At 35.5% G+C, this 23,519-nt stretch overlaps 4 protein-coding genes and 1 pseudogene across 5 annotated transcripts; all 5 read left to right on the forward strand.

Annotated features, from left to right (window-relative positions):
* The first annotated feature begins 210 nt into the window (after positions 1-210).
* On the forward strand, positions 211-2,269 carry LOC130733128 (TMV resistance protein N-like). Its single transcript, XM_057585211.1, has 3 exons — positions 211-735; positions 1,130-1,636; positions 1,950-2,269. The coding sequence occupies exons 1-3, from the start codon at positions 248-250 to the stop codon at positions 1,999-2,001; spliced, it is 1,047 nt and encodes a 348-aa protein (XP_057441194.1). The 5' UTR covers positions 211-247; the 3' UTR covers positions 2,002-2,269.
* A 183-nt stretch (positions 2,270-2,452) lies between these two features.
* LOC130733129 (disease resistance protein RPV1-like) lies at positions 2,453-6,155 on the forward strand. 2 transcript variants are annotated; one of them, XM_057585213.1, is made up of 4 exons: positions 2,453-2,847; positions 3,880-4,368; positions 5,067-5,570; positions 5,845-6,155. In XM_057585213.1, the coding sequence occupies exons 2-4, from the start codon at positions 3,899-3,901 to the stop codon at positions 5,906-5,908; spliced, it is 1,038 nt and encodes a 345-aa protein (XP_057441196.1). In that variant the 5' UTR covers positions 2,453-2,847; positions 3,880-3,898; the 3' UTR covers positions 5,909-6,155. The 2 variants fall into 2 exon arrangements, with proteins under 2 accessions (XP_057441196.1, XP_057441197.1); XM_057585214.1 differs by having other exon boundaries at positions 5,142-5,570.
* Positions 6,156-7,730: 1,575 nt separating this feature from the next.
* Positions 7,731-14,530, forward strand: LOC130731530 (plant intracellular Ras-group-related LRR protein 5-like; annotated as a pseudogene).
* A 2,385-nt stretch (positions 14,531-16,915) lies between these two features.
* On the forward strand, positions 16,916-19,049 carry LOC130733130 (disease resistance protein RPV1-like). Its single transcript, XM_057585215.1, has 3 exons — positions 16,916-17,553; positions 17,819-18,325; positions 18,611-19,049. Exons 1-3 carry the CDS (start codon positions 17,063-17,065, stop codon positions 18,660-18,662), a joined length of 1,050 nt encoding a protein of 349 aa, XP_057441198.1. The 5' UTR covers positions 16,916-17,062; the 3' UTR covers positions 18,663-19,049.
* Positions 19,050-20,544: 1,495 nt separating this feature from the next.
* LOC130733131 (disease resistance protein RUN1-like) lies at positions 20,545-22,835 on the forward strand. Its single transcript, XM_057585216.1, has 3 exons — positions 20,545-21,112; positions 21,689-22,192; positions 22,499-22,835. Exons 1-3 carry the CDS (start codon positions 20,619-20,621, stop codon positions 22,560-22,562), a joined length of 1,062 nt encoding a protein of 353 aa, XP_057441199.1. The 5' UTR covers positions 20,545-20,618; the 3' UTR covers positions 22,563-22,835.
* The last annotated feature ends 684 nt before the right edge of the window (positions 22,836-23,519 follow it).

Raw genomic sequence — 23,519 nt, forward strand, 5'->3', positions numbered from 1 at the left:
ATAATAGGAGAGAGATAGAGATAAAAATAGGTGGAAATGAAGTATATAAAAAATGAGGTGTGTATATATCATTGTTGAAAATTACTTGATGTTCAAAAAATATAGAGATTTATAAAGTAAAATAAGAGTAATGATTGGATTGTGCAATTGATTGGATTATTAATTATTAATTATTAATTATTAATTTCATTTCAGCATCACATTCTTTTAGTTTGAGTTTGAGTCCTCTGCCACTGCTTGTTTCATTATGAACGATATGATGATTGTGAATGAAGGAGCAACTAACTGGAGCTATGATGTTTATCTCAGTTTCAGATGGCTCGAGACCCGTCGCACTTTCACAGGAAATCTCTACAACGCTTTGCACCGCAAGAGATTCAATGTTTTCATGGATGGTGGAAAATTGAAGAGTGGAAATCAAATCATACTCTCTCTTCGTAAGGCATTGGGAGAATCGAGAATCGCCATTGTTGTTCTCTCCCAAAACTTCGCAATGTCTATATGGTGCCTCGATGAACTTGCCCAAATCCTTGAATATAGGAAGACCAAGAGTCAACTGATTATGCCCATCTTTTACGACGTCGATCCGTCCGATGTAAGGCGTCAAACTGGATCATATGGTGAAGCCATGGCTGCTCATGAACACAGGTTTGGAAAGGACTCCTTGGTTTTGCAGAAATGGAGGTCAGCTTTGTCTCAAGTTGCAGAGATGAGTGGATGGTGTTTCAAAATTGGGTATGTTGGTCAAGTATTTAGCTCATTGCAATGTTATTGGAGACATGGGGTATTTGTAATTCAGGGTTGTTAACAGCGGATAGCGTAGGGTAGCGGCAAACCCAAAAAACACTATTTCGAGCGCTATTGCGCGCGATAGTGGCTAATAGCGGTGAATAGTAGAGTAGCGGTGAACCCCAGGGGGCTACGCTATAGTGCTATTGCGACGCTATTGTGCGCTATTAACAAGCCTTTTGTATGTGTTGTTTTGATCTTTTAGTGTAGCTGTGTATTTTTCTGTCTGAAATTGTCTTGTGCAGATTGATTACTAAGCTTAATGTTATTATACTGAAGTATGAATTAGAAAATGAAAACTGTGCATGATGAATTAGACGGCCTTTTAAAACTTTTGTAGGTACGGCTTTGAATATGAAATCATCGAACGGATTGTAGAACAGGTTACCCAATTGGTGCCTCGCTATGATGTTTTTCTCAGTTTCTGTGGAAAAGATACCCGCTACTCCTTCACAGGCTTTCTATATAACGCCTTGAGCCAGGAGGGATTTGAAACCTTCATGAATGATGAGGAAATGGAAGAAGGGGACCAAATTTCACAAGCACTCATTACAGCAATTGAAAAATCAAGACTTTCAATCATTGTTTTTTCTGAAAACTATGCATATTCCTCATTGTGTCTTGATGAGCTTATCACGATCCTTGACTGTATGAAGATAAAAAGTCAATTGGTTTGGCCTATCTTTTATAAAGTGGAACCGTCTGATTTAAGACATCAAAGAAAGTGTTATGGCACAGCCATGGTTGAACATGAAAATAGACTTGGAAAGGACTCTGAGAAGTTGCAAATTTGGAGATTAGCTTTGTTTGAAGCCGCCAACTTAAAAGGATGGCACTTAAAAACCGGGTATGTGATACAATTTCAATTACTTTTGGCTAATTGCATGATTAATGTTTATTTTTCTAGTACTAGGTGTCTACAAAATGATTATTGATTAATCTATACATTGTTCTCAAAAACCTGTGACCTGTTACATCCATTCTTGAATTTTTTGTTTCAAATATGACTTTGCTTGCTGTTCTGTATTTTGAGTGCCAATCTAATTGTTTGAAGATTTATTAGCCAAGCATAATTTTCTTGTTTTGATGACAAATTCTGAATATTAGAAAGATAATGAAAGTTGTGTATCAATGAATTAAAAAGAATTGTGGTTTTGCAGGTATGAATACGAGTTTATCGATAAGTTGGTGGAAATGGCCATTAAAATTTAACATGGCTTGCATAAACCAAGTCATTTCTTGAGTGTCAACTAGGAGCAAGGTTTGGGAATTTCTCTAAGTGTCTGCTGAAGCCAGAACTAATCAGTTCAGCAGGTTGTTTTATAAGCCGTCACTGGCTGAAAAATTGATAGTTGTTGTAATGCTCAATACTGGGATGTTGTTTTGGACGTATGTCATGTACTTGGAATAAATACAATTTCTAGAAAGATGTATAAATAAATCCCGAGGGCTATTTAATTAAAGGCTTGAAATCTCGAAATTGTAACACTCTCAGGAGGAAAGTGGGATCCTTTTAAGTCACTTACTTCTTTTGAGATTTTACTTTAGCTCTGTTCTATCATATTTCTTAATTATTTTGCCTCTACTTTTCCATTATACTTGTATTTGGTGATTCTTTTACTTGTTTCATTAACATCATCCGTTGCATTGTTTCTAACAGCACTCGTTGCACTGTTGCTTCACCCATTGGCTATTCTTGATCACGCACAAGCTGCGTTTTTCACTTGAATGTTGACGAATTCATTCACTTCCTCAAAGAGAAATCAAAAGAAACTTTCAGAAGAACTGAATGGACTTCTAGACAAAGTATCCATGGTAAGATTTCATGGAACTAGTGGAACAGGCAATGCACACTTGTCCAAGCTCTCCATGGTAATTCTGATACGAATTTTTCTTCAAGGTGTTAGACAAAGATTGAATTATTACATGGTCTTGGTACATCTCCAAGGATTTTATTTCTTGAGTTGTTTGAAGGAGAAACTATCAAGTTTGGATGTGTTGCATAGGTGATGCTAGTTAAAAAAGAGTAAGAGACTATGCCAAAGAGAACCAATCCAGGTAAACTCCCTAATCTTGAGGGCAAGTGCTTTTCCTGTTCTCAAGGACAGTTATCTGAAAATTAAATATGGTCATAAAATGGAATATATTACATCTCATGCATATTTCAGTACTTGTATTTAATGCAGTTAATCAAAGAAACTTAAGCATTTAAAATAGGCCGAAGATGCAGAAGTATCATCCAGTTTAGATGCTGCTGTTTTTCTTCGAAACCAACCAACATAATCAATTTGGGACAACCCATCTATATAGCCCCCTCAGTAGATTTTCAAGATTGTGTAGTTTCAATACTCCCAAAAGAGTTTTTAACTTGTAAATTTTATGAGATGAGCCATCTCGGTCATATTGACCAAGTACATATTTAAGCTGAGAAGCAGAATGCCTTGTATTCATACCATCATGATTTTAAACACACTTTTACTTCCCTCTCTTATTTATCCCACTCTCCTTCCTATATCTTTATTTCTTTCCTATGACATCATCAATCATATCTCCCACTCTGTCTTAAAATAGTATTGTAAAATTAGTTGAATCTTTAATATGGATCAGTGACATATAGCCGACCTTGCCTAGTGAGATAAGGCTTTAAATGCTGAATACAACCCATATGAAGTCTCTCTACAGATAATATTCCTATATCATAATGCTGTGATGCTCTGAATATGCTCTCCATAAAGTCAATAACCAACCATGTGATGCATCATCAGTTGAATATTTTTTTTATGACAAATAAAAGTGATCTCTCCCAACATACAATTTTTTAAAATACGGTTCTCATCTCAGCTAGGATGGAAACTGGAATAGTCTAGTTAATTAAATCAAACAACTTAGCTTGCTTGTTGGTGGTTGCTTGAGTATTTATTTAAATATAATCTCATGAATCATGATCATGCATGCTAATTAAATAATTAATAATTTATTGTAGTAAGATAAAAGAGGAGTCAAATAGCAAACAGCGTGGGTCTCATATTCATTGTAGTAACTAATATCTATACATGCATCCTGCTACTGGTAACTGGTTCTGCACTGCAGGTGTTCATTATTATTTACAATGTCGAGTGAAAGGGTAAATTCCATGAATGAAGTCAGGACCAGGACTAGGAGGTATGATGTTTTTCTCTCTTTTCTGGGGGAAGACACCTGCTCCACCTTTACAGGTAATCTCTATAATGCTTTGCGCCAGAAGAGAATCAAGACCTTCTTCCTGCCTGAAAATGATGGCGAGCCGATTTTAAGCTCTGTCCTCAAAGCAATTCAAGAATCAAGGATTTCAATTGTTGTTATCTCAAAAAATTATGCATCCTCCATGTGGCACCTCGATGAACTTGTCAACATCATGGATTGTATGAGGGTGAACAATCAGCTGGTTTGGCCTGTCTTTTACGATGTGAACGCCTTGCATGTATGGTTTCAGCGAGATTCTGTTAAAAGATATCCTGAGAGTGAAAGGGTGCGGCGATGGAGAGAAGCTTTGTTGGAAATCATCAACTTGACGGGATGGTCTTACCGCAGAACTGATGAGTACGTTCATATATACTCTCAATTTCCAATTACTACGAGCTCATCTTTCCTTTCTCAGAAAACACATCCAGTTTTACTTCTGCTCTACTTTTCTTATATTTACATTCAAATTTCAGCAATCCAAATGCAGGTAAGTTAATTTTTTAAATATTTAACTTTCTTGAAATTTTAAATTGAATGATGGAAACATCTTCCAGAATGGTCTACAAGTAGCAGTTTGTTAGTTATTTAATGCATTTAATAACTGTAAAAAAATATTACAGAGACATCTAATTAAGTTTTATTATCTTGTTAAATTATAAATAAATTAAAATAAAAAACTAAAAAGGATAAGATAATAAGATATAATTCAGCGTCTGTCTAAAATTAGTAGTTAAATTCTTATAAGTAAACACTTTTTTTTAATAATTAATTTCTTATTTTTCAAAACTTGTATAAGAAATTATAATTTTTTTTTATTTCAGTACAGTTTTCTATTGTCTCACAATCTGTTCAAATAGAATAGTTAAGCTTAAAAATGACAAAATTAGGGTAGTGATGTGGAACTTGAATAGTTTGCTTGAGATGTAAACCATTATTTCGTTATTACCATTTTTACTAAAAGTTAGTCAAGCTCAGGTTTAACTTTATTATATTCAAGTAATGGAAAAACTATACCCGAATAGACTTGATGAATTTCATGTCTTGTGCTTTCTTAGGTATGAATATATATTCATCCAAAAGATTGTGAAATTAGCCGTCCAATCGCTTCCTCGCTTTGATGTTTTTCTCAGTTTTAGTGGGGAAGATGCGCGCTACTCCTTCACGGGATTTCTCTATCAAGCTTTATGCCGAGAGGGGTTCAAAACCTTTATGGATGATGAGGGATTGAAGGGTGGAAATCAAATTTCAAAAACTCTGCTTGAGGCAATTGAAAAATCAAGGCTCTCGATTGTTGTTTTCTCTGAAAACTATGGATATTCCCCGTGGTGTCTTGATGAACTCGTCAAGATCGTTGAATGTATGAAGACTAATAATCAATTGGTTTGGCCGATATTTTACAAAATATCACAATCAGATGTAAGCAATCAAACAAAAAGTTATGGACATGCCATGCTTGCACATGAAAATAGTTTTGGAAAGGATTCTGAAAAAGTGCAAAAATGGAAGTCAGCTTTGTCCGAAATGGCCTTCTTGCAAGGAGAGCATATCACAGAAAATGAGTAAGTATCGATGAATACTTTTTATCACTTCACCTTATATTTAATGTTTGCTCGCAAACCTTCTTGATTATTTTTGAAAAGCTTAAATAAGAAATCATACTTGTAGGAGACATGGGATATTTGTTTTGTTTAAGTTCTGTTTCTAGTTTTAGTGCAGTTATATGACAATCTTGTCATGCTTGATTTTATTGTTCTAATAATCAAATTCTTATCCGACAAATAGAAAGAAAGCAAAAACCATGGTTAATGAATTGGAGGCCTTGTATTTCTGCAGGTACGAATATAAACTCATCAAAAAGATTGTAGAAAAAGCCATTGCTGTTCAAAATCACATGTGATACCAAGTCCTTGCTCGAATGTCAACTAGAAGGAAGACTTGAGTTTCTCTTTCATTAAAAGTGTCTTCAAAGCTTTACCTGATGAAGCCAACAAGTTGTGATTTTACAAGCAACTAACATGTTAGAAATGGATAGCAATTGTAATGTTATGTTCAGCACTATTTTGTTGTTTTGATCTTTTGGATATGTCATGTTTATTAGGATAATAACAGTTTTTATAATAGTGAACGCTTAATTTCATCTACAATAGTTTTTTCCGTTCATAAAATTATTTCTTAACTTAAAGTAATCGTATTTGGGCCTATAGTATGGTCAGGGAATTGAAGGGGGCAAAAGTTAAACATATATTCACCATAATCAACGACTAATTTTATAATGCAGTCCCTAACTTTCAGTTTGTTGAGTTTTGTTTTCCATTTCTGGTATCTTTCTCAGATTGTATATAATAGCATTAGCTGCTCTACTGTAATAATCAAGTGGTTGAATCTTCTCTATCTCTAGCTTCTGTGTTCATAAGAATAACCGCCTTGGTCATCTCTGTTGAAGGGTTTTTTGAAGGAGAACATGTCTATTTTGGGGCAGATACAATTGCGGACGACATAAACAGTGTGCAGACATAGACAGTGAAATCGAGGATGGCATAACTGTAGCTGGCGGTGGTGAAGGGAGAGAGTGATGAAGATTGAGGAAGATAATGTTAGAGACAATAATATTGTAATTGCAAAATAGCAAATCTCAACTATTTAATTTTTAATAGACAAGGAAGACAAACTTGTAGAGCGAAAACGGCTAAGAGAGAAAAGAATGAAGCAGAAGATGAAGCTTAAAGCAGGGAATGAGGATGAAGAGGACAGCGAAGTTGATAATTTTGGGTCTGAAGGAGATGAAGCAGTAGATAGACGGCATAAAAAGAGCAAGGTATACTTTGATAGTGATAGTGATAATGAGGGTGAAAGAAATGAAGTCACAGGGCGTGGTGCAAGTATTAGTGCTGGCTCCACTACTTTGGAGGAGCAAGAAGCTCTGGCTTTGAAATTGTTAAATTCCATGCATTCATAGGACATTCATGCTTCAGCTATATAACATTTGATGACGGCAAAACATGTGAAAAATAGAGTTGTTTTCTGAGCCTTTTTTTGTTGTCACGGATGTTTTCAAATTGTTAACAGAAGTTTTGTAACCTAGAATTTTGCGGCCATTTGATCTCAAATTTAATTTGCCAGATTCCTAGAACCATCAGTTCTTGCTCAATTACTTTTAACAAACTCGAGAATTGTGATGGAATTATATATTGTCTTTCATTGAAGCAAAGACTACCTGTGAAACATGTGAGATTAGTATTATTGAGAGATTTTGAGGCACGTACAGTCTTGTCGAGCTATGTTTTTATTTATTTAAATAGGGGACATATGGATTGAGTGAGAGGGGTCCAGGGTTCAATTCCTATAAGAATGTAATTTATATTTTTGATGTATCAAAAAGATCCCGAACAACCCATAAAAATTACAACTAAAAATTTAAAATTGCATGAACTTATACCAAAAACATTAAAATTAATAAAACAACCACTTAAGCTATCCAAACTACCCACTAAAAACACCACACAATTTGGGGTCAACAAGAGTTACATTTTCTCAATAGTGTAGGAACATCTGTCAAATTACATAAAAAATAATTCTAAACTCTAAGTGAATAAATACTATGAAACTTATCCAATCATAGTAGTGGTTCTAGTCTTCTAGATATTCCAATACCACTTGTAATATAAAAAAATTAAGAACGAACTAGTAAATTATAATATTTTCGTTTGTTAAAAGAAATGATAATCCATTGTTTCTTTCTCCCAAACCTTGTTTCCTTCTCCTCCTTCTTCTTCCACGATGTCTCATCACAGTGAGAAAGATCCATCAACACAACCACATTCACGTGCCATTCTAGACACAGTACAAGAAATCACCACCATCTACCGATCACTGCCACCTCGACCTTCCATACAAGAGGTGGAAGCCGCCACGTCAACTGTTGAAACCGTGAACAACGTGGAGCAAACCAAACTCCATGAAATCTCCATGCAGAAACCACCCCACGATGTCCCAAAAGACCATGGTCCTGTTCCAGAGCCAGGAACAGAGGAGAGAGGCTCTCTACCTTCTTGAAATCGAAAAGATGTTTCAAACATTCGGTGATCTCATTCAGAAAGTCAAAGAAAAGAGAGAACAAGCTTGTAGAAGAAGCTTGAAGAACAAGTTGAAATCTGAGTTTTAATTGATTGAATGTGATTTTCGTTACAATGTAGAAGAAAGACAAAAGCTTATTTATACTAAAACAGAATAACAAACTTGTAACTAACTGCTAATCAGTTTTAACTAACACTAATTACTTGCCAGCTACTTGCCAGCTCAGCTATGAGCACTAACTATCAGTGTTTACAACTAAGTCCCTATACTTCACTTCTGTCCACTTATGTTCAGTAAATGGTCCTCAGAGATTCTGTATTTTCACACCCTCCCTCAAGCTGGAGGTGGAAAGATATTGACCAGACCAAGCTTAGAAACAAACCCTTGAAAGAATCTTGGCTGGAGAGCTTTAGTGAACATGTCTGCAACCTGAAGAGCTGTTGGGATGGGCAAAAGCTTGAGAACACCAGCTTGTAACTTCTCTCTGACTACATGACAATCAATCTCTAAGTGCTTGGTCCGCTCATGAAATACTGGGTTGGCAGCAATGTGCAAAGCGCTTTGATTGTCACAAAACAGAACAGGTGTCTTAGAACAAGTAATCTTCAAATCCTGCAACAAATAAAGAAGCCACTGCAGCTCACAAGTTGCATAGGCTAAAGCTCGATATTCTGCCTCACTAGATGACCTTGAGACTGTGACTTGCTTCTTAGCTTTCCAGGATATAAGTGAATGGCCAAGATAGAAACAGTATCCTGAAATAGATCGTCTTGTATCCATACAACCAGCCCAATCTGCATCTGAGTAACCCTGAATATTAATGGAAGAGTTTCTTGGAAAGAATAAGCCTAATCCTGGAGAGGCTTTTAAGAACTTCAAAACTCTGAGAGCTGCTTTGTAATGCATATCAGTAGGATTACTCATGAACTGACTCAACTGTTGTGTAGCAAAGGTAATATCAGGCCTTGTATGAGTCAAATATAACAATCTGCCCACTAATCTTCTGTATGCTGAAACATCTGCACAAGGTTCACCTTGATCAAGACTCAATTTAGCTGCTGGATCTAAAGGTGTTGAGACAGGTTTGCTGCCAAGATTGCCTGTTTCTTCAAGTAAATCTAAACAGTATTTCCTCTGACAAAGAGAAATTCCAGTAGTGGAATGTGCCACCTCAAGACCAAGAAAGTATTTTAAGATTCCCAGATCTTTAATACCAAAAGCACAATGTAGAGAGTCTTTAACCTTTTGAAATTCAGTCAGGTTATCTCCAAATAAAATGACATCATCTACATAGACTAATAACCCTGTGAACTTATCATCACCACATTTGACAAACAAGGAATAATCTGAAGCTGTTTGTGTGTAGCCCAGATCTATGAGATGAGAAGAGAGTTTTTCATACCATTTCCTACTTGCTTGTTTCAAACCATAAAGTGATTTTTGAAGTTTGCACACTTGATTAGGCTTCTCAGTTGGGACCCCTGCTGGTATACTCATATACACATCTTCATTTAGAGAGCCATGTAGAAAAGCATTATCTACATCTAGTTGGTGTAAATGCCAATTCTTTGCAGCAGCAAGTGCTAAAACAACTCTGACAGTAGTAAGTTTGGCAACGGGAGAGAAAGTGTCAAAATAATCTAGTCCCTCTACTTGATTGTAGCCCTTAGCTACTAATCTTGCTTTGTAACGAGCCAGGGTACCATCTGCATTTCTCTTTACTCTATAGACCCATTTGCAACCTATGGGCTTGACACCTTGTGGTAAATCCATTAATTTCCAGGTTCCATTTCTCTCCAAAGCTGATATCTCTGCCTTCATTGCTTCTTGCCAATATGGATATTTGTTTGCCTCAGCAAATGTAGTTGGCTCTTTATCTGTAGAAATGTTAAGCACATATGACTGATGTGTAGGAGAAAGCTTGTTATGGGAGTAGTAATGTGTAATACTGTGTGCTGTACTAGTTCTTGTAGGTAAAGATCCATATTGAAAATTTTGTAGATATGATGGCCTCTTGACTTGTCTACTAGATGTCCTTGGAATGTCATAATTTTCTTCAATCACAGAATGATCAGTGGCATGATGTGAATTTGGACTTTCAATCTGAGAAGAAAATGATTTCTCTACCTGAGGATCACTATGAGCTACTTCTGGAATTGATTCTTCTGCCTGAACATCACTAGGAAGTACTTCTGGGATGATATCAACTCTATCTTCATTAATTGGCAACTCTACTGCAGGTGTGGATTGTGTTTCCCCTGTAACTTCAGAACTACTAGATCCACTGTTATATGCTTGCAAGTCTATGCACTCCCAGGAAACTGAAGCTGAGCTTTTGTAAGGTAAAATAAGCTCATGAAAAGATACATCTCTGGAAACTAGGATCTCATGAGTAGAAATATCCAGCAAAATGAAACCCTTGACCCCTTGCTTAAATCCCAAGAAAACACACTTCCTGGCTCTTGGTTCCAGCTTTGATCTATTTACAGATATGGTATTTGCAAAACACAGTGAACCAAAGACCTTCAAATTATCTAGTTCAGCTTTCTTTTGATACAGCAATTCGTAAGGTGACCTGTTATTTAAGACCTTGCTTGGTATCCTATTCATAAGAAAGACTGCATGCAAGACAGCATAACTCCACATTTTCTTTGGCAAATTGGACTGAAAAAGTAAAGCTCTAGCAACGTTCAAAATATGTTGATGCTTCCTTTCCACCCTCCCATTCTGCTGTGGTGTATGAACACAAGATCTCTGGTGAATAATACCATGAGCAGAATAGTAATCAGGTAGAAGGAATTCAGGCCCATTGTCACTTCTAATAGCTTTGATGGACTGACCAAACTGTGTCTTCACCAAAGTAACAAAGTTCTTCACTTGTTGTTGTACTTCTGCTTTGGTCTTGAGGAGAACAATCCAAACAAACCTACTATAGTCATCTAGAACTGTGAGGAAGTACTTGTGATTATGGACAGAAGCTTGAGCAAGAGGACCCCAAATGTCCATGTGAACCAAATCAAAACACTTTTGTGCATTACTGTAACTAATGGAAAACATTTTCTTTTTCTGCTTGGCTAGGTGACAAATGTCACATACAAGAGACTTACTAACAGAAATGGAATTATCTACAGTGTGTAAAGCAAGTAATCTATCATGAGATAAATGCCCTAACCTAAAATGCCATAAAGCACTAGGTGGGATAGTGTGACCTAAGCCACTTATTTCAGATGAACTATGCTGAACAGAAAAACATGTACTAGAAGGACTACTAACTACTAAGTGATAGAGATCATCAGCTTGCAAACTACCCAAACCAATCCTCCTCATGGTTTGCACCTCCTGAACAAAACAGTGAAATTTACCAAAAACTACATCAACATCATGTCCTTTTGCTAACTTATGAACTGAAACTAAATTATAAGAAAACTCAGGCACAAAGAGAACATGTGTTAGTAGAATGGACTGTGTTATTCTAACTGTCCCAACATAACATGTTTTGATGATAGCACCATTAGGAAGCTTAACACTAATAGGTTTAACTTCAGCAAGTGTGTTAAAAGACAATTTGTCAAAACAAATGTGATCACTTGCTCCTGAATCTATGATCCAATCTCTACTATCATAATGTTGAAAACAAGATAAAGCCATGTGATTACCATGTCCTGAAGCATCTCCTTCATAAGTTGCAGCCTTCACCACATGATTCACATAAGTATTGCTATTATCTGGAGCTTTCTTTGATGTTGTAGTAACTTGTTGGATCATGGCTATGATTCTTTTGTACTGATCGGCAGTGAAAGGCTCTTCAACCTCCTTTTGTGAGTAATTGTCATCCTCTGGATCATCAGTAGAGTCATAATTTCTGGCTGTGTTATTAGCATGACTTGTACCATTTCTGGAATTGAAAGTGGTAGGGTATCCATGTAGTCTATAGCAAATCTCCACCGTGTGACCTGGTTTCTTGCAATGAGTGCAGAATTTTCCAGTGGTCTTGTAACTAGAACTACCAGATTTTCCTCTACCATATGGCTTCCTTCCATCTGCTGCATTCACTATTGCTAGTGAATCTTCATTATCCTCAGTAGCAATCTGCCTTTCATGTTGTATGGCTAAAGACACAACCTTAGCAATTGATGGCAATGGAAAACTCATCAAAATCTGTGACTTAATCACTCCAAAATTATCATTCAGACCTAAAAGAAACCTGATTGTGTTATCTTGCTCCCTGAACAATTTTACATTCTCAATTGCATCACATCTACAGGGAACAGCACACCGACATTGTGGAATTGGGCGATAGTGCTCCAATTCTTCCAAAAGAATCTTCAACTCAGTGTAATATTCATCCACAGTGTGTGAATTTTGTTTCAAATTACTAATTTCATTATGTAATTCTGAAATCCTAACCAAATCACCTTGAGAAAAACGATCTCTCAGATCTCTCCATGCATCACAGGCATTTTCAAGAAAAACAATGCTATTTGCAATTGAAGTAGTTACCGAATTAAGGATCCATGAATAGATCAAACTATTGCAGCGATCCCAGGCTTCGTAGTTCATATCTGTCGCTACCGGCACCGGAATTTCGCCATTGACGAATCGGAACTTGTTTTTCGCCACAAGCGCGCGTTTCATCGATCTTGCCCAAGCATTGTAGTTCTTGCCATTCAAAGGTGGATTCACCATGGTCGCCGAAGGATTATCACTCGAGTGAATGTAGTACGGCGATCCTGGATTCTGCGACGGATCAAGAACCACATGAGGAACTCCATTGTTGTTGTTGTTCTGTGCTTGTCGCACCATAGCAGCGGAAATCGGTGATGGCAGAACCTTGGTTAGGGCTCTGATACCATCAAAGAAAAGAGAGAACAAGCTTGTAGAAGAAGCTTGAAGAACAAGTTGAAATCTGAGTTTTAATTGATTGAATGTGATTTTCGTTACAATGTAGAAGAAAGACAAAAGCTTATTTATACTAAAACAGAATAACAAACTTGTAACTAACTGCTAATCAGTTTTAACTAACACTAATTACTTGCCAGCTACTTGCCAGCTCAGCTATGAGCACTAACTATCAGTGTTTACAACTAAGTCCCTATACTTCACTTCTGTCCACTTATGTTCAGTAAATGGTCCTCAGAGATTCTGTATTTTCACAGAAAGCTTCTGATTTGGTTTCTGATGAGCATGGAGGTTCCCACTCCCAGAACCAGTTACAGAAACTTCCCACTATTCATGAACACCTTGAGACAATTTCAGCACTTGATGATGGAATTTTGATGAAGGAGAAGGAGGAAGATGAAGAACCATTGAAAGATTTCTCTGTGAGCAAGGTGGTCTTGTCTGCAGGTGATGAAAGGTCTGAGAAATTAAGTCTCATGAAAGTGGCTACAGTTGTTGAAAATTGTGCTAAAATTGGAGCTAAAACCCTTGATCTTAGAGGGAAGTTGGTGGACCAGATGGAATGGTTGCCAGTGTCAATTGGGAAATTATCTGATGTCACTGAAGTGAATCTATCTGAAAACAGACTCATGGCTCTCCCAATATCCATTGGGGGTCTCAAGGCTTTAACAAAGCTTGATCTTCATTCAAACCAGCTTATAAACCTTCCCCAGTCATTTGGTGAATTGATAAACCTTGTTGAACTGGACCTTCATGCAAACAGATTGAAATCACTTCCTGCAACTTTTGGAAACTTGACAAATCTCACTGATCTTAATTTGAGTTCAAATGAGTTCACACAGTTACTAGAGACCATTGGGAGTTTAAGTAGCTTGAAGAGGTTTATCGTCGAGACAAACGAGCTTGAGGAACTGCCTTATACAATTGGGAATTGCTCCTCCTTATCTGTGCTGAAGTTAGATTTCAACCAGCTCAAGGCTCTTCCTGAAGCAATTGGGAAGCTAGAATCTTTGGAGATTCTCACTTTGCACTATAATAGAGTTAAGAGGTTGCCTTCAACAATTGGTAATCTGTGCAACTTGGAGGAACTTGATATAAGCTTTAACGAGCTTGAATTCGTGCCGGAGAACCTTTGCTTTGTAGTTAATTTGAAGAAATTGAACTTGGGAAACAACTTTGCTGATCTAAGAGCTTTGCCAAGATCAATTGGGAATCTTGAAATGCTTGAGGAGCTGGATATAAGTGATGATCAAATAAGAGTTTTGCCAGAGTCTTTTAGGTTCTTGTCGAAGTTGAGAATTTTCAAGGCTGATGAGACTCCTCTTGAGATGCCACCAAGAGAAGTGATCAAGTTGGGTGCTCAGGAAGTTGTGCAGTACATGGCTGATTATGTCATCAAGAGGGATGCAAACCTTTTGCCATCAAAGAAGAAAAAGAAGGGATTTTGGTTATGGTTTTGCTCTATATTTTGCCCTCAACAGAACTGAAATTTTTAGCATGACCTTGCTATTGTGTTTCTTCAAGTTAGACATTGTTTCCCTAATAAAATAACATTGTTGTATATTTTTGGGTTTTCCTTGTGAAATGTAAAGTATGTTTAAAAATTTTGAATTTCTGTTTTATCTTGTAAGTGCTTGTAACTTTGATTTTATGAATTCTTTTTTTTTAACATGGTGGGGAAAAACTCCAAAAAGAAAAAAAAAGCTATACAATAGGAACTCTAAGGGAAGCAAAAGCCTAAACAGCGTCCTGGTACAAGAGATGACGACATGCAATCAACAGAATATCTAGAATGTGCTCCAAATCCAAAAACATGAGCCTTTTGCGCTAGGCAATCTGCAACACTATTCGCCTCGCGGGGAATAACCTGGAATTTCACTACCATCTGAGGAGGGATCACACGCCGGATGCCACGCACCATATCAGAGTAGGGAGATGCTAAGTGTTCATGTGAATTCAAGCAATCAACCGCATCAGCGGAGTCACTTTCGATTACCACTTGTTGATACTTATGTCGAACACAAATATCAACCGCGGCTCGAATAGCCCAGAGTTCTGCTAAGAGAACGTTTCACGTGCTTAGTCGCTGACAGAAGCCACTGATCCATCTCCCATCGTTGATACTCTTGTCATTTGCAAATGAAATGAAAGATATTTTTGGTAAGAAAAAAATTGAAATTTCAAAAAATCAAGTGTGATATTAAAAACAATAAAAAAAGATTAATTAATTTTCTTGATTTTAAAAAAATAATAAAAACTTCTTGTCCGTATAGGGAACGCTAACATCGGCGTGTTTGTTGGGTTGGTTTTATACCAAAAAGTCAAAAACAAAACCTTGTCTCTTTCACAACATGGATTACAACACATCTTCTTTCATATATGTTTTTAATTCTCCCTTCCTTTACAACAACAAAAAAAAAAAATCTCTCTTCCTTTTTTCCTTTGGACCTTTTTTTTCTGGACTCGCCCTTGGTTTTGTAATTCGATGAGAACGAGGAAAAATGATATTTACACACTTTTATTTTCTCTTTAATCTTATTTTTTCTTTCTATATCTATACACATATCATATCACGAATTTCTCTCATTTCTCTTCATATTTCATGAGGTGGAGGTGAAATACAAGTGTTAACACAACATTATTCGTAATGAGACAGAAACATTTGTTAAAAAAGCAGAGACCCCATCAAATACTTCACTTAGGGTGTATTTGAATTTCCATTTGATGTGGACCTTTAATTACTTTTTTTAATAAAATCTGATAGTCAACATTATTTCTTGCACAATTTTAAATTTTCTCTCTCTCTATATATAGGGCCAAGATTTCATCAAAAAGTGATTGAAGGTCCAAATCTTTCACATAACATAATCATGTGAGATTAAGTGATTAACACATGAGGGGATCTAAATCCTTAACACACGATATATGAAATCACATGTTTTATGTTTGGACTTGTTAGAATATAATAATTCCTCATTTTTGTTTTTATAAGAATCAAACTAACTTTGCACACCCCTTAAGAAAGGTTGTTAGTATAATTTTTTGCATTAAATTTATTCTCAAATGTTGTTGAATTTAACATACTTCATTTTTATCTCTTTTTATCATATGCATTTTCATATCTTTAAGATTGAAATGGGTAAAATCGTGAAAAAGTAATTAATATGACACAAAGTTTTATCTAATTCTTATAAAAATGAACAACCTTCACCCCTCCATTGATTGTTATAAAAAAGAAAGGAGAGAGTAAGAGATAAGTATGTTCTTAATCTCCTTCACCCGTCCTTTCTAAGATTTTATGTTTTTAGTCCCTTCAAATAGTGAGATAAAGTATGTTTCTATAATTAATCTCCCTACTCCCTTTAAATTTCCATTTGATTTTAGTTTCCTAAAATAGTCACTATTGAATTTAATTTGGTCCCTCCATTTATTTTTTGGGGCATTTTGTGGCGGTTTAAATAACTGTTTAACACATTTTGTAGTAAGTTTTGTGCATTAGTGATGATTTTAAATTGCTACAAAATGTGTTAGTGGTGGTTTAGACTGCCACAGAATGTCATAAAAAATTAATGAAGATGCCAAATTGGACCAAAATCAATGAAATCTAAATGGAGACTAAAATTAATAATTCGCTATTTTAAGGGACTAAAAAGATATTTAATCAAATAATAATAAATTCATTCATGAGACATTTGTCTAAAAGTTTAAGCCATAGGAATATTTAGTTCTTAAACATGACTAAACAGTTTACTGTTTAAAAATTTATTGCTCTTCTAATAAAAACTTGAATTTCAATCACATGTGTTTGATCTACACTTCAAGCCTAAAAGCTCTTATATGAAAGACGTGCATAAAGAATGTGTTAGAATATAATAATAAAATCATTTATATTTGATTAATTTACCTAACAGAGCAGGAATAATTGTATATTTGATAGGAGTAACGCAAAAAAAATGCAAGATGCTGACAAAGAAACAGACACACACATCATACTCTCCAAGACCATTTATTAGAGTCTAAACTCTGAAAACACCTACCTTTGTAGTGCTCAGCTGCAGTTTGTTTCATTGTGAACGATATGATGGCGAAGGAAGAAGGAGGTACTCCAACTACTAGCCATCTCAACTGGCGCTACGATGTTTTCCTCAGTTTTAGAGGAGAAGACACGCGTTACACCTTTACAGGGAACCTCTATGACGCTTTACGGCGCAAGAGATTCAAGGTCTTCATGGATGAGGGGGGATTAAAGGGTGGCGACGAAATTCAACTTGCTATTCTGAAAGGATTGCAAGAATCAAGGATTTCAATAGTTGTTCTCTCGAAAACCTTTGCATCTTCTCCATGGTGTCTGAATGAACTTACCCAGATCCTTGAATGTAGGGAGACAAAGAATCAAGTGATCCTCCCAATCTTTTACGACGTCGATCCATCCGATGTAAGGCGTCAAACTGGTTCATACGGAGAATCCATGGCTGTTCATTGGTATGGGGAGGACTCTGAGAGTGTGCATAAATGGAGGTCAGCTTTGTCCAAAATTGCAGAATTGCCTGGATGGCATTTCAGAATTGGGTACGTGGCTCTAGTATCAAGTCATTTATTTAAACATTACTCTCCTTCAATTAATTTGAATTGTCTAAGTGATCCTTATATATTAACCAAATTATAAACTATTTAGGTAAGGTTGACCTAAACAATCCAATTTTTTCCTTGAATTTTACTATACTGATCGAACTATTAATTCTAACTCTGATTGATCATAGGAGGAAATTAAAAATAACAAAATGAAAATTGTGAAGGGTGAATTAGATGAGATTTTTTTTTTGAAATTTTGTAGGAAGGGCTACGAATATAAAGTGATCCAACAGATTGTAGACAAGGTCATCAAAATGGCGCCTCGCTATGATGTTTTTCTCAGTTTCTGTGGAAAAGATACGCGCTATACCTTTACAGGCTTTCTCTATGACGCCTTCAGCCGGGAGGGATTCAAAGTCTTCATGAATGATGAGGTATCGGAGGAAGGGGACCAAATTTCAGAACCTCTCATTACAGCAATAGAAAAATCAAGGTTTTCAATCATTGTTTTTTCTGAAAACTATGCATATTCCTCGTTGTGTCTTGATGTACTCGCTAAGATCCTTGACTGGAAGAAGACCAAAGATCAATTGGTTTGGCCTATCTTTTACAAAATAGAACCTTCTGATTTGCGACATCAAAGAAAGAGTTACGACACAGCCATGACAGAACATGAAAATAGATTTGGAAAGGACTCTAAAAAGGTGAAAAACTGGAGATCAACTTTGTATAATGCCGCCAACTTAAAAGGATGGTACTTGAAAACCGGGTATATGATACAATTTCAACTTTTTATTGCTGAGTTTCATGATTAATGTGCATCTTAGTAGTACTAGCTAGTTGGCTACAATATGATTATTAATGATTAATGTATGCATTGTTCTTAAATGCCTGTAAACTATTACAATATGTTTATTGTATACATTATTTTAATTGTTTGAGGTTTATTTAGTCAAGCATAATTTTATTGTTTTGATGACATATATAAATCCTTAATTCTAGAAAGAAAATGAAGATGTGTGTGAATGAATTTAAAGGTGTTGTACTTTTGTAGGTATGAGTACGAGTTTATCGAAAAATTGGTGGAAATGGCCATAAAAATTTAACAACCTTGCTCGAGCGTCAACACTAGAAGGAAGATTTGGGAGTTTCTCTTACATTAATGTGCTTCTGAGGCCACTACTACTAATCAATTCAACAGGTGGTTTCATAAGCGCGCAGTCACAGCTGTTAAGAGAATTTGGAAGTGCATGGTTGTAATCCTTAGTACTTGAAATTTGTTTTGGAAGCATGATTGACATGTACTTATAATAATCACAATTTACAGATAGGCGTGTGTGTACAAATAAGGGCCATCAAGGGCTATTACCTAAGGCCTAAGGGGTTTAAATCTTGACATTGTATCACACTTGCAGAAGGAGAGTGAGATCCTTGGAAGTCACTTCTTTTTGCAAGTTTACTTTGATATACCTATGTTTCGTCATGTTTCTTTATTTGATTTTGCCTCTACTCTTTGATTATACTTGGATTTGGTTTTTCTTTTTCTTGCTTCATTAACATAATATGTTGCATTTTGTTGCTAACATTTGTTGCACAGTTGTCTGTTGCCTTGCGCATTTGTTATTCTTGATCATGCACATTAAGCCACATTTTTTACTTTAATGTTGAGGAAAGTTGCATGAATTTTTAAGTAGGTTAGACCTATTTAAGCTAAGTCTAACCTGTTTCCACCCCTAAACTCAAGCTGTCTAAAGAGGAAACGATCAAATTAGTTGTGTTGCATTAGTGGTTTTCTAAAAGAGACTTTGTCAAAGAGATTGTCATGTCATCTAGCATAATTCTTCTTCTATCTATTATATGCTAAGCGCCAAATGTATATTATTATATTAATAAAAAAATTGGATATTTTAATTACAATTTTAGTTTTAGTATAGAGAAATACTGCAAATATAATTATGATTTTAATATAAATATAAATTAAAATAATTTCAAACATAAAATAAAAATCATATTTTAATATTATATTAAATTTTAATTTAATTTTAAAAAAACTATTTTAAAATCATTTAAAGTTTGACACTAAAAATATTCCATGTGCTTTCATAATTTTGCGGAGTAGGGACACTAATCGTGACTCTTATCACAAATGTATTAGGGGGGATTTTTATCCTCATCCCTACAAGAAAAAACTCTTTAAGATCGGGCTCAAATATAGTAAATGGTAAATACAACCTAAATGAGGTGTCTACTAATAATGATCTTTTTGGGTTTTGATTTTAAAGCCACCTCTAATAATTTTAGTGTGTGACCCCAAAAAAATTTACAAAAACCCCCAAAATACCCTTAATTTTAAAAATTCTTGCCACCCTGTTACTCTTTCTTGCATTGGATTTTTCAGTTTCCGCACTTTCAAACTGTGTTATGTATTATGTGTTCCATACTTTTAAAGTGTGATCAAATTTGTTTAGTATATCGCCCTTATGAGATAAATAGTAAATATTGCTCAAATGAGGTGTCTATCAACAAATTTTCTTGTTGTGATCGTATCTATAGTCAATAAGCAACCATGTATCAATAATAAACTAATAAGCAACCAAGTCACGCATCATCATAATTTGATTTTTTTTATATTTATGAAAGAAATGAAAGTGATCTCTCACACGTCACGACATACACCTTTTTTATACAGCTTAAATGAGATAATTTGAATGAGGTTAAATCACCCTAATCGATGATTCAAACAACCTCTAATTAAATAACACAACTTGGCTTGTTACTTGTGGCCTTGGTGCAGGTTGCGGGACTATTCTCTTATTTCAATATATATAGTCTCGTGAATCATGCAATATCATGCTAATTAAATAGTAGTTTATTGATTTTAAACCGGAGGGATGGAGTGGTTCCAACCACCAAGTAGATGCAGACAAAAGAGAAGTCAACTAGCTAGTACTAGCAAACAACTCTCATAGTAATTAACAAAAGATGTATAACATTAACATATCCTGCTATAGGTACTGGTAGTAACGAACGACAGGTGTTCATTTAATATTTACGATTGATCGATGTTGAATGAAGGTGCAGATGCCATTGATGAACTCAGCACGACAAGGACACAAAGATACGATGTTTTTCTTTCTTTTTGTGGGGAAGACAGTGGCTCCACCTTCACCGGTAATATCTATAATGCTTTGCGCCAGAAGAGAATCAAGACCTTCTTCCAACCTGAAAATGATGATGGCGAGCCGACTTCACTTTCTGTTGACAAAGCAATTCAAGAATCAAGGCTCATAATTGTTGTTTTCTCCGAACACTATGCAGTCTCTGCATCGTGTCTCAATGAACTTGTCAAGATTGTTGACGTTATGATAATGAACAATCAGCTGGTTTGGCCCGTCTATTACGGCGTGGAAGCCCCGGAAATAAGGCATCAGCGAGGTAGGTATGGTGAAGCCATGGCTAAGTTTGAAGAAAGATATGAATTTGAGAGGGTGCAAAAATGGAGGAACGCTTTGTTCAAAGTCTCCGGGTCAAAAGGATGGGCTTACTACCAAGATGTGTAAGTACCATATATCCAAACTCGATCTCTATTTTCAATTCATAGGAGTGTTTATTATTTAACATGATCTTAAATTGTTTGGACATTTACAGCATATTAGATAACTTAATTAGGTATAATATTTTTTCTAAATTAAAGTATGAATTTGGATTGGCGTTGCTCCGGTTCTTTTTTAAAATGAGAGAGTTTAAAACTCTTCAATTCATTATTTAGTGTAAAATGACTAAATTGTAAATAATAATAGTTGTTATAAAAAAAATTAAGCTTGTGTCCCCGTAGGATAGCTCAAGTGGTAGGAGTTAGGAGACATAAGGTTGGGTAGGGGGAGGTCCAGGAATCGAATCCTGGCATAATAAATATAGAATATAACTTTTTAAAAGTTTTAATTGAATGATCGAAACATCGATCTTCCATAATTAACTTTGTTATTGCCTTTTAATTTATACTAAAGTAAGTCAAGCTGAAGCTTAACTTTGCTACACTGAAGTAATGATTCTGATTAGGATGAGAGATATAATTGCAATGTAAAGTTTGTAGTACTAGTATGAACTTATTAAAGAACTTGTGCTTTAATAGGTATGAATATAAGTTCATTCAAGAAATTGTGGAATCAGCCGTCCAATCGTTATCACGCTTTGATATTTTTCTTAGTTTTAGTGGGGAAGATACACGATATTCCTTTACAGGATTTCTCTATCATGCTTTGCGCCGAGAGGGGTTCAAAACCTTTATGGATGATGAGGGACTGGTGGGTGGAAATGAAATTGCAAAATCTCTTCTTGATGCAATTGAAAAATCAAGGCTTTCCATTATTGTTTTTTCTGAGAATTATGGATATTCCTCATGGTGTCTTGATGAACTCGTGAAAATTGTTGAATGCATGGAGACTAAGAAACAATTGGTTTGGCCCATATTTTACAAAGTTGAAAAGTCGGATGTAACCAGTCAAGAAAATAGTTATGAGCATGCCATGATTGGACATGAAAAGAATTATGGAAAGGACTCAGATGAAGTGAAAAAATGGAGGTCAGCTTTATCTGCAATGGCCAAATTGGAAGGACATAATGTCAAAGAAAATAAGTAAGTACCATAGAATACTTTTACTTACTTCTGCCTTGGATTGATATAATTTTGCTAATCCTTTCTGATAATCTTTGAAATTTTCAAACAAAAAACCATTCTTCTTGGTCTAGGAGACATGGTTTATATATTTTTGTTGTTGTTAAATACGTTCTAGTTTTAGTGCAGTTATATGACAATTTATTTTTTATGAAGATTAAATAGTCATGCTTGATTTTATTGTTCTAATAATCAAATTCTTATCTGATTAATAGAAAGAAAGAAAAAATCATGGATAAATGAATTGGGGGCCTTGTATTTTTGCAGGTACGAATATGAATTCATAAAAAAGATTGTAGAAAAGGCCATTGCTATTGAAAATCACATGTGATACCAAGTCCTTGCTCGAATGACAACTAGAAGCTTGTACCAAAAAAAAAAGAATGACAACTAGAAGGAAGACTTGAGTTTTTCTTTCATTAAAAGTGCCTTCGAAGCATGGAGCCAACAAGTGGTGATTAATTTTACAAGCAATTACCGTATTATTAGAAATGAATAGCAATTGTGAACTAATAGGGAAGACCTCCGGTTCGATCATGGTTAAACCAATAAATTGTGAACTAGTATTTTTACCGGTTTAATGATTGGTTTGGTTTTTTAAACACTTATTAGGATATTGACGGTTTAGATAATAGTAATTGAACACTTAATCTCATCTCCAACAAATTTCATGTTCATAAAATTATTTCTTAACATAGAGAAATCATATTTGGGCCTATAGCATATGAGAAGTGAAGTATAGAAAAGCTCTCAACAAATTTCATCAATGAAGTAAAAACTGATTATTCATCATGAGAGATCAAGGTACATTCAGCAACTATGATATAGCTCGATCGGGATTGAAATGATATGTTTCAACCATGTCCCTGAGGGTTAGCTCAAGTGGTAAGAGCTAGAGACATAAGGGTTAGGGGGAATGAAGAGTCCATGGTTCGAACCCTGAAGAGAAACTAATTTACTTACATTACTAACAACTAATATTTACCTATAAAAAATTGTTTCAACCCTATGTCCCCAAACATGTCCCACCAATGAGTAAATGACAGCCCAATTAAAATTTCCAACTCATCACTCTGACTCATCTAACCATGTTAACAGAGTCACTTCCCCTATCTCCGTCATCAAAACAACATTCGTCCAATCCCAACGCAGATCCTCCTCCACCGCCAACAATCCAAATCCTTGTACTGCCCATTGTCCCTGCCTCTCTGCTCTCGACCGCAACGAGCGGGATGTCCAATATGGCATGTGTCTATTTCGTGAAGGTAAAATCAAAAGTCTTTGGAGT

This window comes from Lotus japonicus, chromosome 1 (assembly GCF_012489685.1).
Source record: "Lotus japonicus ecotype B-129 chromosome 1, LjGifu_v1.2".
In the NCBI taxonomy this organism is placed as follows: Eukaryota; Viridiplantae; Streptophyta; class Magnoliopsida; order Fabales; family Fabaceae; genus Lotus; species Lotus japonicus.

Excerpts from the sequence above, each read along its gene's own strand:
- LOC130733128 (XM_057585211.1), top strand. The coding sequence starts at position 248 with ATGAACGATATGATGATTGTGAATGAAGGAGCAACTAACTGGAGCTAT. Across the intron at positions 736-1,129 it reads GGATGGTGTTTCAAAATTGG|GTACGGCTTTGAATATGAAA; the intron begins GTATGTTGGTCA and ends AAACTTTTGTAG. Across the intron at positions 1,637-1,949 it reads GGATGGCACTTAAAAACCGG|GTATGAATACGAGTTTATCG; the intron begins GTATGTGATACA and ends GTGGTTTTGCAG.
- LOC130733129 (XM_057585213.1), top strand. The coding sequence starts at position 3,899 with ATGTCGAGTGAAAGGGTAAATTCCATGAATGAAGTCAGGACCAGGACT. Across the intron at positions 4,369-5,066 it reads TCTTACCGCAGAACTGATGA|GTATGAATATATATTCATCC; the intron begins GTACGTTCATAT and ends GTGCTTTCTTAG. Across the intron at positions 5,571-5,844 it reads GAGCATATCACAGAAAATGA|GTACGAATATAAACTCATCA; the intron begins GTAAGTATCGAT and ends GTATTTCTGCAG.
- LOC130733130 (XM_057585215.1), top strand. The coding sequence starts at position 17,063 with ATGATGGCGAAGGAAGAAGGAGGTACTCCAACTACTAGCCATCTCAAC. Across the intron at positions 17,554-17,818 it reads GGATGGCATTTCAGAATTGG|GAAGGGCTACGAATATAAAG; the intron begins GTACGTGGCTCT and ends GAAATTTTGTAG. Across the intron at positions 18,326-18,610 it reads GGATGGTACTTGAAAACCGG|GTATGAGTACGAGTTTATCG; the intron begins GTATATGATACA and ends GTACTTTTGTAG.
- LOC130733131 (XM_057585216.1), top strand. The coding sequence starts at position 20,619 with ATGTTGAATGAAGGTGCAGATGCCATTGATGAACTCAGCACGACAAGG. Across the intron at positions 21,113-21,688 it reads TGGGCTTACTACCAAGATGT|GTATGAATATAAGTTCATTC; the intron begins GTAAGTACCATA and ends GTGCTTTAATAG. Across the intron at positions 22,193-22,498 it reads CATAATGTCAAAGAAAATAA|GTACGAATATGAATTCATAA; the intron begins GTAAGTACCATA and ends GTATTTTTGCAG.